The sequence below is a fragment of the Diuraphis noxia genome, unplaced genomic scaffold (genome assembly GCF_037042655.1).
Source record: "Diuraphis noxia isolate RWA-SAM2 unplaced genomic scaffold, SU_Dnox_SAM2 contig0002, whole genome shotgun sequence".
Taxonomy (NCBI): domain Eukaryota; kingdom Metazoa; phylum Arthropoda; class Insecta; order Hemiptera; family Aphididae; genus Diuraphis; species Diuraphis noxia.
Genome location: NW_028301712.1, coordinates 84272147 through 84286938, shown reverse-complemented (window position 1 = coordinate 84286938; position 14792 = coordinate 84272147). Strand labels below are relative to the sequence as shown.

The 14792-nt window shown below is 27.5% G+C and overlaps 3 protein-coding genes across 6 annotated transcripts; all 3 read right to left on the bottom strand.

Moving 5' to 3' along the window:
• Positions 1-746: 746 nt before the first annotated feature.
• On the bottom strand, positions 747-3307 carry LOC107166328 (nitric oxide synthase-interacting protein homolog). Of its 2 annotated transcripts, none has more exons than XM_015514930.2 (6): positions 3024-3307; positions 2769-2953; positions 2345-2690; positions 1182-1369; positions 994-1102; positions 747-926 (listed from the first exon to the last, which is right to left on the bottom strand). In XM_015514930.2, exons 2-6 carry the CDS (start codon positions 2942-2944, stop codon positions 855-857), a joined length of 891 nt encoding a protein of 296 aa, XP_015370416.1. In that variant the 5' UTR covers positions 2945-2953; positions 3024-3307; the 3' UTR covers positions 747-854. The 2 variants fall into 2 exon arrangements, with proteins under 2 accessions (XP_015370416.1, XP_015370415.1); XM_015514929.2 differs by having other exon boundaries at positions 3020-3304.
• Positions 3308-4489: 1182 nt separating this feature from the next.
• On the bottom strand, positions 4490-8037 carry Vps52 (vacuolar protein sorting 52). The gene has a single exon (XM_015522120.2). It carries the CDS (start codon positions 7601-7603, stop codon positions 5669-5671), a length of 1935 nt encoding a protein of 644 aa, XP_015377606.2. The 5' UTR covers positions 7604-8037; the 3' UTR covers positions 4490-5668.
• Positions 8038-8774: 737 nt separating this feature from the next.
• Positions 8775-14640, bottom strand: LOC107166327 (uncharacterized). 3 transcript variants are annotated; one of them, XM_089220507.1, is made up of 3 exons: positions 14481-14640; positions 13143-13224; positions 8775-11397 (listed from the first exon to the last, which is right to left on the bottom strand). In XM_089220507.1, the coding sequence occupies exons 2-3, from the start codon at positions 13152-13154 to the stop codon at positions 10144-10146; spliced, it is 1266 nt and encodes a 421-aa protein (XP_089076633.1). In that variant the 5' UTR covers positions 13155-13224; positions 14481-14640; the 3' UTR covers positions 8775-10143. The 3 variants fall into 3 exon arrangements, with proteins under 3 accessions (XP_089076633.1, XP_089076634.1, XP_015370413.1); XM_089220508.1 differs by lacking the exon at positions 14481-14640 and adding an exon at positions 14010-14393; XM_015514927.2 differs by lacking the exon at positions 14481-14640 and adding an exon at positions 13402-13702.
• Positions 14641-14792: the final 152 nt, after the last annotated feature.

The window sequence follows — 14792 nt, the reverse complement described above, 5'->3', positions numbered from 1 at the left end:
TTTCAACAAAAATGAATTTTATCTTTTCTATTAACATATAACCACTAATAACAAGATTAATTATAAGTAATAATAATTCATAAAATATACCTACTAGTTAATTATAGGTTAACTGCATATAGTCCATCTTCGAGCAGAATCTTTTTTTGTATACAATAATTATATATTTGTCATACATTTTTATTATTTACCAAATATTGAGATGTATGGTATAAATTTAAGCGAACACCTCTATTTGAGTAAAACACAGTAGATAAATACCTAAACAGTAATCATGAGCCCATATTAAAACTAGAAACATTAGGAACTACATAGAAATATTACAGTAGGCCAGTGCCACTATTACAGTAATGATTATAGACTATAAAGTATTGGTAGTTAAAGATTCTTTATAATCGTAGTTAGTAGTTACAACTTATAAGTTCCAGCCATCAATATCATCTTTATCAATTTTTTTTCAATACTTTTAATTAGTTGTTATCAATTTTCTTTTTATGTTTTTAATTTTTTTAATGATTTCTACTTTTGATACTTAGATCATGTAATTAACTTAATGTAATTTCTTGTCAGGTGGCACTACTGAGGGCCTTCCTTTTCTAATATTCTTAATGCCATATAAATAAAATGTTGTCATCATACTTACTGATTATTGTAAAAATAGATTGTAAATATATTCTTCTTAATAGAAAAAAAAAAGATCATGTAAGCTACAATGCTACATACAATAAATCCCATACACATTGAAATAATTTAAAATAATATTATTGTATAGCAGTAATTTGTGTTCAAATGATGACAAACATTATTTTAATATATTATAGTAAAACAATATCATTTAAAATTGAAAATATCCTTTATGCTTGTAGAACAGGTCTTGCATTTTTCCCTTGTAAATTCATATTTGTTGTTGCATATCCCGTTCCACCCTAATAATAATAAAATAAACAAATGAATAAAATACAAAAAAATAAATAATAGTAATAAACTCCTTACCCTTTGTAAAGGTATGATATCTTTTTCTGTTAATTTATCTCCATTCAAAGGATGTAGCCAATCTTTTTTAATTAGTTTCTCAAAACATTCCATTGTAATCACATGACCTCTAAAAACATAGATTAACACTTTATATTTAAAGAATACTGATATATTGACATATTGTTTAAAATGTGATTGATTTATACGTTGTACGAATAACAGCTGCAGGTACGGCATTACTTAATATGTCATGGGTCACTGCGCACATGTAACGGTTTTCCCGAATTGCCAAAGATTTTTTATCACTTGGGTCATTTACTAATGTCCACTTAACATCCACAAAATTTTTTAACTTCAATGGTTTGCCACTCATAGGACAATAAATTGTCTTATCCTTCAAAACAGAAAACATACAAATTAAATCCAATTAGATTGTTAGCAAAATAAAAAAATAATAACAATTAATTCTAAATTATGTAATCTTCATCTTCGGACATCAATTAATATTAAGAAAAGAAATTTAAATATTAAATAAACCCTTGTGAATATTCTAGTTTCAATAATGCTCAGTTCATAAAATGAACACTTTTTGGGCACTGGTCTGATTGATCCCTTCTAAGAAAGTATTACCCCACTGGCTAAACCCACCTAACCTTACCACTCAGGTTTTGCATGTGCCACAGCACTAGATTCTTGAACATGATAACATTATACATATTATTATATGAATTAATATTCTATTATGCGATTTCATAGTTTCATACACATTGTTTCATATTTAATTTCAAATTTAATATAATAGTTATTTATAACAACAAATTGAATAAACAATATTAGTTTTCAGACGATTTATTGTCTGTTTGGATTGCACTGTCAAATATAACACTTAATTTGTTTGCAATTAATTTAAATAATTAAATAATATAGTATAGATTCTATCAAGATTTTTGGGCTATAAATAAATATAATACATCAGTAATTAATAGTACACAAAATTTAAACATATTAATGAAATTTTAAAGGCAGGACGCAGGAGTCAACTAAACCTATGTGGAGGGGGAATGCTTTCTAGGTGGAGCTCAACTAAATCAGTACCCTGTTTTGACAATGGCAGTAGCAATATAATTGTATAAAATCTAAACATCTAACTGGATAACATTAAACAAAACTTTCTAAAACAAATAACTATTAATTGTTAAAATGCGTAGAAAATTATCAAATTAAAGTGATTTTTACCAAACAAATTAACTCTGTATTAAATAAATATTGTATAATGATGTTCAGAGATAATATACATATTATACAATATGTCTTATGATTATTACTTTTTAATTATAACCTAAGTTGTAATATAATATAATGTTTTTACTGGTTTTTGCATTGGCGCTTTATTAGCATCAGGTGTTTCTGATGGTACCCAAAAGCTTGGCAGCTGCTTATCCAAACCATTAGCCATATTCGAAATAGATGATACATTTTTTTCTGATCGTTTCTGAGATTTCATTTTGTAAATATCATTTTGTTTTTTCACCATACTTTCTCTTTTAAGAAAATCATTCACTTTAGATTGCTGTTCAGCTCTACCTAGTTCAGCTAATTCTTCTTCTTCTTTGTGTTTCTGTTTTTCATACTCTTTCAGTTTTCTACAGTATTCATTTTTTTTGGTAATCATGTATTGCAATAAAGCTTCTTTATCAAATAAATGGCCTTCAGGACTACATAACAAAATAAAGATCAAACATTTTACTTTAGCTTATAATTGGCAAAATGCTTATTACTAATATATAACTCACGAAACAATTGGAGTTCTGCAGGGTTGTAATGTCAATGAACAACAATCAAAGCTCTTAATAGAATCTTTGCCGACACGCTCGTTTTGAGTTCCATAGCCAGACTGAGAAGCGTCTTTTTGTTTCTCATGGTATGTGTAAACAGCACCTGCTGTACAATTCCTAGCATGTCTTGTCATCTTATCCAACTGGAAAAGTGAAAACGTTTAACGTTATAAATCAATTGAAAAACAATAGCTAACACTATTACTTACCTACTTATCAGAAATCAAAAGACAATAAATTACTCAATAAGCAGATAAATAATCTTTGAAATTACTTGATTTTCATATAAAATGTTTAATTATCAAGAAAATAAAACAATTAAATTAATATGATTTATAATAATTGTGTATACTGTATATTATTATGATCTGACTATCTGAGTAATTGAGTAGTGTCAAAAATATCACACTATCAGTTAACACGGTTTAAATGATTACCAAATCTTTGTTGTTACCCTAGTTCGTGGTTGAAAAAAAAAAATTAAAAATAGTGCCTAGGTACTACCGTGATGGTAGCATAGTTCAATTAAACAGTAAATTATTTATTACAAGTATGGCCGCGGCACTCGAGACTATTTTCTTTTGATAGGCTAGATATTGATTTTAATATCATGATGAATTAATAATATGGTATATTGATATATTTTCCAAATATTGACGAACTATGCACACGAATTGCACTTCTTTTGATTGGTCGGTAAATTCCCGCCCAGGTGTATTACTTTTAAATAGGTAATGATCATTTATTTTTATAGTTATTCTCCATAATTTATAGGATTTAAGATTCAACCAAAACAAAGATAAATTAAAAAAAATCCAAAAACAATGCAATACACAAAAAACTGTGACCCGTGGTATAATTATTTATTAAAATTTAAAATATTGTTCCCAAGGTGAATTTATTCTTACGAAATACAAAAAGTATTTGAGAGTATGTATTAAGTTTAATGTAATTTTAGATGCAACTAGGTCTAAAATATTTGGGGGGCTGAAGCCCTACAAATAAATTTAGTCATAATGAGCCATGGGGGGCTTTGCCTCCATACCCCCATTGCCGCAGCCACAGAACATTAGAACAATAATTATATTAATTAAATAAAAACAATTATAAAATATTATTACTGTACTATATTATTTTAAATCATGTACCTACTTCTATATTGTAGTATGTTTTACATAAAATATTTAAATATTATGACATCATCGATAATCTCATAGATTATAATTTGTAATTTACATAATTAGATCTATCCGTCTATTATTATTGTTACCTATAAAATGTTCTAAGACAGTATCATTGTCTATTTTATTAGTTAAATCTCTTTCAATGCTTAATATAAAGCTAAATTTGAAAAGCGATCTTGTGACATTGTTGAACGTAGCCGATTTTTTACCCGCAGCATAGCAGAGAATGCTCTTTCACAAGTAGCACTGCTAATAGGAATTGTATAATCTATGTTATGTTCAACAATTTATACAAGTTTGGAAGAAGTGTTAGATGATACAATTTCAGCCATTTCTGCAGGTGTCAACATTTTATTATTTATTAATAGTCGGAAATATCGGGAGTTCGATTATTAGACGCTGTCGCAGTGAACCGCCTCAATATTCCACCGTCACATTTATTAGATAAAAATATTATTATTAATTATGTAGGATTTTAGGAATTTCAAAATAAACTATAGCAATATTATTTTATATTTGTACAATATACTTTTGAATAATTCTCTGCATCATATACCACTAATATTATTTAGTATGTATCTCATTATCCCATGCTTAAATATCATAAAATTTTAAATAATCAAAAAAATTGGGGGGGGGGGCCTGTCATACATTTTGGGGGGACTAAGCCAATGTATCTCTATGAATTTTGATTATTTAAAGCATCAGAACATATTAAGTATACTACTATGTACATTTTATTATTATGTAGAATAATAAAACAATATTTTACATTATTATAATTTTTTTCTTTTTAAGTCAATAGGATGTCTTTCTTTACATATTTTGCTTTTTAAAATGAATAACATGACTTTTTTTTAAACCATCCAAAAATAATTGTCATCACACATTTGTTTATATTTAAATTATAAGATCATAAAACTATGTAAAATCAATAAATTATCTCATGATCATGACATTTATATAGACATATAGTCCATAAATATAAAAGAAAACAACAACTCGCAGTTATAAGTCCTTAAAAGATTAATTAAATATTTAAAAATTACAAGTCAATAACACAAATTGAAATTTAGTAATTAAATGTCATACTCACTTAAACTATACCAAAATTATGAATTTCACTGTTATTTTTTGTTTTCTTCATAACTTCATAAATATTTTAATAATTACTTTTTTTTTAAAACAATTGGAGAATTCTTTTAATTAATCTAGAACTAAAATTAAAAATACCTCATTAGAGATATTTAAAAAAGAAATCCTAAAACTTGTTAGTAGGTAGATTTAACTTTATAAAATATGGGGTTGAAGTATGGCTTTTGGGTCTGTAAATTTATAATGATGGATATTGATAGTATATTTTATATTATACATAGAATTATTTGGTGAACATCAGAAATAAAACTATTACAACAGTAATTATAAGTATGGAACCACATAATAATTTTCACTATAATATTGAGTAAATACAATAAAAATATATGCAGTTTACAATCATAAACAATAAGTAAAATAATAATATAATACATTAATTAACAAAGGTAAAATATAATTTTATCATCACATTATATATATATAAAAAATAAAACGGGAAATTAAAAAATAATAACAATTTATAATACTTCCTATAAAATTATGTTTTACAATTAGGTATGTATTATGTATGTATAAAAGCTAATAATTAGTTTTATATTTCTTAATCTCTATCATTATAACGTGTATATTAGGTAACTGTGCTTTGTTTGTAGCTAATAGAGCTTTTTGAAATCTATGATAATAATCAATTAACTGTGAAAATGCTAATTGTAACAAAGAAGCACCTGTTGTTAGATTAGGAAATGAAGGTAATATCTCTTTATTTATCTCTTCTAAAGACATCTTCCAGGTAGATGTGAATGTCTTAGTCAATCCTAATTGCCTTGAATCTGAATCAATATCTTCGCCATTCTCTGCGTCTGTAACAAACTTCATCATTCCACCAAAATATACATGAAGTACTTCATCAACAAAATCTTTACTTCTTGCTGAAAGCTCTTCTTTAAATCTATCTACTTCAAATGTACTATCTCTAACACGTTCCATTAATATTCTCAAAACCAAATCATAATTATTAATCAAAAATATTAAACGATCCTTACGAGTTTTAAACATAGTTGCAAGACGTAAAATAAACGCTAAAACTTCTTCAGTAAGGCTACAAATTAGTTCAGGTTCACATTTATTGTTTTCACTGAATGAAACTATAGCTGATACAAGCTCTGCATATCTTCTCACAACAAAGTGAGGCTTCTTTTCTTTATTAAATTTGGAAATATCATAATCTTTAACACTTTGAATATGTCGTTTTAGTATAAAACGAAATCTGGTTCCAATCATTGCAAGAATTGTATCCCAATACTGTGCAAGCCCAGGAACTAAACGATTTTGACAAAGAGTTTGATATCGCATACTTAACTGACCACACAAAAAAAGTGCTATTGCATCATAGCAGTTTTCAACAAAATGTTCTAAATGTTTTATTAAAAGCCCTAGGGTTTTACCCATGATTTGAGAGAATAATCCCTGAGCAGTAGGTTGATCTACTTTGAAAAACTCACAATCAAATTTATATTCTCGACAAGCATTATCTACAAGAGCATACTGGACAGATCTAAATATTGCTTCAAATGATATATTGGTCAAATTGTTTTGATGTGGTATAATTATTGAATTGTCAATTTCATTGAGAACAGTTGCTCTATTACCGATTGTAAAAACAGTGTTTTTTTTTATTGATTTTTGAAAAAGGGTACGTGACGTTGCATCTTCCACTGCTAATAGATCATCTTTTGTAGCTACTTCTTCAAATTGTAGCTTCTGTAAATAACTCAAGTACGATTTAAAATAAGTAAAATAAACTTTACTCAAGGCATCAACATAGTCATTATATATTTCTTGAGCAGATATTGAGTCATGATTGAGCAAGAACTCAAACAAGAATTTATACTCGAATAAAGTGTTTTGTGGTATATGATAATTTGTAGTAGGTTTCTTAAATTTACTTATTTGTTCCAAAATAAAATGTCTAATTTTGGATGTAGCTGTAATTTTTAATTTTTCATACACATCTTTCACATCGTTTTGAGATTTTACATCTTTAAAATTTTGTTCATCGACAAACAATATTTTATAGTTCAGTACAGACAAATGTGTTGAAAACTTTTCATCGGTCACTGAACATGTAGTTATAACTGAAATTAGTGTTTCAGACACAACTACATCTTCAATAAATTGATGCATGAGCCCTTTGAAGGACTGTCTATTACAGAGCTGTTGAGCCATAAATATTGATCTCTGCTGTAACCTAGTAATTTCATTTGTTATATTTTGTAATTCTTCTTGAAAAGTATACAACACTGATTCTGTGTGTTCCAATACGTTTTCACAATGATTCAAATGCTTGTGTAATGTCACTATTTGATCTCCAGACTTGATATATTTTTCCACATCCAGGTTCTCATGTTTTTTCAAATCCGATTCCACCTGCTGTGAATAATTATGTAGATCAGTTTCTGATTTTAAAATTTGATCCAGCAAATTGTTATCTAATTCGATATATTTATTGTCCATATCAGTATAAACGCGATATCCAAAAAAATAAATAAATAAGAAAGATAAACTATAAGATATGTAAATAATTTAAGTGTAAACACAAATAATGCAGTAAAATGTTACATTCGTGAAACAATTTTTTAACTTAACACCGTCTTAAGAGCATAGAACAATGTTATAATTTACGATGTACGTGGAGCTTAGAGCACTGTCGTTCTGAAACAATCACACTGGTCAGTGGTCAGACTTCAGTTTATTACTAATTATTAATTAATACTGTACTCATTGTCTAATGAGTACCGAGGGTCAAGTTCTCTATAAAGACTAATGACTACTTATAGTACACTACAGATAAAAAATAATTATTTTGAAGTAAAAATCACGGAATAACACAATAGTTACTGTTTTGAATGACTTTTTCTGTGGCTAAGATATCGTGGTGATAATTAATTTATTATCAATGGTACTGGTACAATTGGTACATCGGTACACTGTTTATAATTTGATAAATATAATAGGTAGCGCCACGAGACGCCGATTTTCCGCCATGTTGCTTGAGGGCACGGTTAAGAATCTTAACTTAACTCAAGATATATCTTAAATCTTAATGTTCTGTACTTATTACTTAAATCGTGGCACTCGTGCCTACAACCAATTAAGAACCAACATGACTTTTTTGGCGTCGACTCTAATCAGTTTCAGCAAAAAAAAAAAAAAAATAGTTGGCAATCTAGTTCATTATCTATACATATGTGGGTAGCGCTGCATACAAATAAAGCAATATAATATTATATAATAAATATAATATAATAACATTATTATTACTCTGTGGGATACAAACATTTACCCATAAATAATACTTCTTATTATCTATCACGCTTACCCCCTGCACATGCCTAGCCATTGCTGATCCATGTACAATTTAGTACTAGGTAAGCAGCATAGACATATAAATGTAATTTATATGTCTATGGTAAGCAGTGAGCACGATTACAGCCGAGGTACCAAGTATACGGGGAAACGGATAAAATCTCCGAGGACATTTATAGAACAGAGTATTTCCATATTCAATTTGGAAACTTTATTTATAATTATTGTCAGCAGGTGGATAAAATCCACAAGCCTGGATTCACATACACGCGATATGAGTACATGCTAAATGTACATGCTCATAAGTAAATACAGTGTATAGCATTTTAATTCAAATTTTATTTAGGAATTCATAAATTACAAAATGTAATATATTATCTATAGACTATGGTTAGGTAGTAAACAAGTTGTATACACTATACAAGATTACATATTTACATATTAAAAAGTAGATAATTTTTTTATAATGAACCATTCATCATTTAAAAAAAAAATTATACACTTAATTAAATCATTAAAAAAACAAACATAATTAACAATTTAAAATCAAATTTTGATTATCAAATCATTATTAACATGTTAATGTGTAAAAATTGATCTTATATATTAGACACACAATATTGATATAAAAAAAATAACTGAAGTTTAAATTTATTCTAAAAAAAATTTTATAAATGTTTTAAAATATGAATTTAATTTTGTGATAGATTATGTTAAAATAAAAATTATATTTTGTTATAACTATCTATAACCAACAAGGAACTGCTTTGGTATTGAAATTTACCATTATTAAATCTTAGTTCAGTTTTAATCAAAGAAGTTGAATCGGATCATTTAGTAATTATGACTAATTAGTGCCTAGTAACAAAGTTTAAATATTTAAACAAATTTACTGTACCTAATATAATTCAGTTAATATTTTAAAAGTTTTTTAACATCTAAATACAATATCAATAAACTTGTGTAGTTACTTTCATTTTTTTTTTTTTTTTTTCAACCCGAAGGTTGGTTTACAACTCCAATTCTCCATTCTAACCGATTCCTTGCCTTTTCTAATTACTTTCATATACTTTCTAATTACTAACTAAATAATAAGTTCTACATACGCACATCACTTCTATCATCGTCCATACAAATCTTTTCTTACAGTGACATACAAACACTTATAATAAAGGGATGTCAACAAAAGTGGACATCTTATTACACAAGATTAAACCACATAAAACATAACAGTTAACATTATTAGTCATTTCAATTCAAAATCCATAGAAAATTCGAAGTAATAATAACCAGACTGATAATAGGACACACAAAAATCTCTCACAGTTTTCTAATGTCGAGGGAAGAACCTCCAATATGCACAACCTGCGGTGTTCAAATATCCATCAAACACATCCTCACCGATTGCCGAACATATCTCAATACCCAAACAAGCTTCAACCTGCCCGAATCATCACTTTCAGAAATATTAAACTATCCTCAAACCATTACCAACCTGATACAGTTCATCACAGCATTCACAGCCGCCAATCTTCTAACCAAAATCTAGTATAATTTAGATATAGATACAATTCATGTAATTTTTTCTTTTTTAAATATATTTCTCACTGTAAACCCAATGGCCCATGATGCCGAGGATATCATTAATATTTAAAAAAAAAAAAATTTAAATTAAACATTTATTGTTATTAGTTATTAATATAGAATGACTTTTTTTTTTTGATAGAATTTAACATATCAAAATGCACTTTTCCAGTAGATGAAAAATAAAATATTGTATGATTTTCTTTTAATAATTTATTTTCAATTAACATATAATCAACCTCTCTATCTCCAGATGAATCAGATAGTTTAATTTTTTTTACACACTTAGGTCGATCAACAATTGTATCTGAGTAACGCTTAGAATCAATTTTTAAATTATCCTCTGGAAATGTTATTTTATTACTTTTGCTCTTGGAATTATATTGTTTTGAAGATAGATCATTTAAATATTCAGATGAACTATCATCAGATGAATCAAATCTTAAATCTTTGGTTTGATGTCTTTTAAGTGCTAAACGTTTTGAAATATCATTAGCACCTTTAAAAGAATTTAATTGAAATGTATTTAGTACAGATGGTGTACTGTTGGAGCAACTTATTACATTATGATTCACTGGTTTAAAAACATTGTTATTCGATTGATTATTTTTTTTCATAATTTTATTGTTATCAACTTCTCCAATTTTTGAGAACATCTCACACATATCTCGAAATGAAGTTATTTCAGTGTCTTGGTCTTCACCTGGACATTCAACATATTGATCTTGACTGGACAATTTAAGATCAATTTTAGGAGATAAATTATTTAATTTATGTTGATCATTAATGATTGAATTCTTGTTTTTTAATTCTACATTTCTTAAATCACTGATTAAAAGTATAGGCGAATTTGCAGATGAATTGTCTGAATCTACTTGTTTAATAGAATGTGTTTTAGAACTATTTAAATCTAATTTTTGTGAAAATTCACTAAGTAGTTGTAAAGCTCTTTTTAAATTTAATTCCATAAATTTTTGAGTATTTAAATCTAATAATTCTGAATCTGTACTAGAAGTATAATCATTCATTTTTTCTATTAATGTATGTAACAATTTTTCATCTTGACTATTTAAAATAGTTTCATTTGACCCTATTTTCTCTATTACAAATCTACAATCTTTTTCATTTAGTTTTAGTTGACTTGAATTATGTACAACATCAATTCCAATTATTTCTTTGTCAGAAGTATCATTTGTACTGGTTAACATGGAAGAATTGGAAGATGTTTTAAAATTATGAGTATTAGACAAATTTAATTTATCAATACTATTTAAATTTTCAGAAGAATGTGAAATATCAAAATGTTCAACTTCATTTCTAAAATTCTTCTTTTTTTTGCACAGATGATCCACCACATTCTGAAACATAATTTTACCAAATATTACATCAATATCATGCTTATTATTAAATATTCATATTTATACAATAACATTCATTTTATATATCTAGTACTCCAGCATTTCCTAGAAAACACAGAATTAAGTTTTTGAAGAAACCAAGTAAAATCTCAAATAACTTCAGCACCTTAAAAATGCAACCTAATTATACAAAAAATTATAGCTAAGTACATAAAAATAATAAAAAAAATAGTTAAAAAAATAATTGATTATAACAGAGTTCACTTATAGTCTATATTTAATAGTTGTATGCTATCATTGCTATCCAATATATGGTTATCTATAAAAATCAAATTTATATATTAAATTTAAACTTTTCTCTGTGCAATTGTTATTGCCCCTTACCAGACTTACCAACCAAACCCTACAATATGATTTACAAATTATATATTGAAAGAAATAGCTATCACTTATAACATGGTTCAGGAATGGAGAAATGAGTGGGAACTTCATGACATTATTTAAGTTATATTACCTACATAGTTACATGTAATAATATAAAAAAACCGGTTTTAAACATTGATATTAAGGTATAACTACAAATACTATGAGACTGAGTCTGTAACTAGTTTGAAAAATAAAATACTTAGTTTCATATTAGGTACCTACTTTTACATCAAAACAAAAAATGGGTGAGTTGTGTTAGTCATAAGAGTTTTGGATAAAAGTTTAAGTATAATTTTAAAGTTTCTAGTTGAAAAATTAAATATAATACACACTATACATTTTTATAGTCAAATAATATGTTCAATAGATATTTTACATATTATTTTCATACTTCACATTGTAGTTTATTATTTATTTATTTATTTCAGCAAAATCAATATCATTACTTCAATACAATAAGTTACATATAATTACTATATAATTACTCATATAGTATAGAACCTTGATAGTCAGGACCCCGATAATCTGGTAAACGCGGTAAAATAAATCTATTTTTTAATGATCTAAAGGCCATCAATTTATAAGACAACTTTTAGTTTTGCAAATTGTTGGAAATTGGTCACATCAATGCTCATAAAAAAATCTAGGTAAAAACATGTCATGCTTTCTTTTACAAGAGAAAGATGAAATTGACGAAGTAGCTAAAATCAATAACATTCAACTTTCTACGCTTAGAAACCAAATACAGGAAATATGTAAGAATGAAATGCTTGATTCTCAAATAAAGAAATTGACTTGCTAAGGTGCAGACAAAGATTTGGCAAATTATGAAATATTAACTGATCAAATTCTACAAATTGTAACAAAAGAGGATGATATTGACGATGAGGATGAAAGTGGCTCTATGAGCACAAGTATAGTTTCTTCTTCAGAAGCTGTGAATGTTTTGAACACTAGATGGCAATAGGGAGATAAGAACATGGATAGCACTGATATGTTTATGGTACATCGATTAAGAGCACGCTTGTGAAATAAAAATTGAAAGTATTATTCAGAAAAAAAACTACTGACTATTATAGATACCTACTTAAGTTTAAAAAAATTTTGTAATTCATTATTTTAAAGTTTTTTTTTTTATTAATTTTGTTATTTAAAGTACAATAAATATATAGGTAGGTGATGGAAAAAAAATAAGAATCTTAGTAGTCGTTTGTGTAGGCAGAAAAAGTTCCTGTAATCCGTACGATGCACGGTCTGAATTCGTCTGGACTATTGAGGCTCTACTATAAATCTATTATCTAATACTGAATATTACTTACATCTTTTGACATAGTCGAATCTGTTTAAATCCTTTTATATTGATTGGATGTCCGTAGTTTGAATAAGTTAACTGTTACTCATCTACAATTTAATATTTATTTGTATTATTTTACAATCAATTGTCGGTTTGTTAGACAGAATTTAAAGATTTTCAATTTCTATAGAAATATTTAATTACAGTCATAGATTATCAGATAGAGGTATAATAGATATTAAACCTCGGGCGAATATAATATTTAGTTTACCGGAATACCTTACCAATATCACAGGATAGATTAAATTTAATCTATTCTATGCCAATATTATGGTCTAAATTTAAATTATGAAAGAAACTATTATAGATAAGGTTGCGGAACGCTTTATGTCGTTTATGATAACAACGAAGCGACACTTAAGACTTGAAGCAACACACAACACATTGAAAACTGAATAGTCTGAATAAAACAAACTCAAAACTACAACTATCTTTCGACTTCCAAGCGGATGACGTGTATCGGACATCGGCGTGTTTACACCAGGGGTGACCAAACTTTTTTTGATCACTATAGTAAAACCCAATAATGTAATAATAATAATAACAATAATGCTATAATGTAAATTTATAAATACAAGGTAGAATAATAAATTACACAAGTAGAATAATTAATAATAAGGCAGTGAGACATAGGATATATAAAATGTTTAAAAGCCTGCATAGCAAGAAATTAATATAGATCAAAGGTGAAAACAACAAGTAGTTTTTCCCTTTACGCATATTAATGCAGCAATATTGGGGACTAAAATTATAATATTATAACAGCACGTCATATACGTCATTGATAGAATCCGCAATCCGCATAAATACGGTTAGAGCACTTAGTACTTACTCTTACTATAGCAAGTATCTATACGAGGTGTGATCAAAAAATACCGGAACTTAAATTAAATCTTCGCTAAAAATAATCGAATCGGGAATATACACACATCAAATAAAAATAGAGATAACACTCAATTATGTTATTCAAGTCGCGAGTTAATATTAGCTGTTAATAATGACTAATGAACGACAATTCGTTGAAATCAGATACTTTTAAATTTTATTGTGTCTGCCGTTTTTGTCATGTCGAATAAACTCGAGCAGCGTGTTTGCAATAAATTTAGCGTTAAACTCGGTAAATCAGCGACTGAAACTTTTGAAATGATTAAAAAAACATTTGAATATGAAGCGATGAGCAGGTCTAAAACATTTGAATGGCATAAAAGGTTTATTTAGGGTCGTGAAGACATAATGATGACCAGTGGCGTAGCCAGGAACTTTTTATGGGGGGGGGGGGGGGGTTCAGCAAATTTAAACTTACCATACTTTACTTCGTGGTATCGGATATTTATTTCATTGTAAAAATAAAATTAATACGACCAACTAATAACTATTAGTTTTACACAATGATATGCTTGTGTTGATGATCGGCGAGCCACGAATGCATTAGGCATGACAAAATAGATAGGTATGATATCAACATCACTAATTTTGTCGGAGAACGCGCACCCCTCCCGCACCTCACCCAGAACTGTGACGTCAGCCGTTCTCCTGATTTGTTTGGTCCATATTTTGCCGCTCATTTGTGTATAATTCATAGCAGTTATTTATATAATTATTTAATAGGATCTTA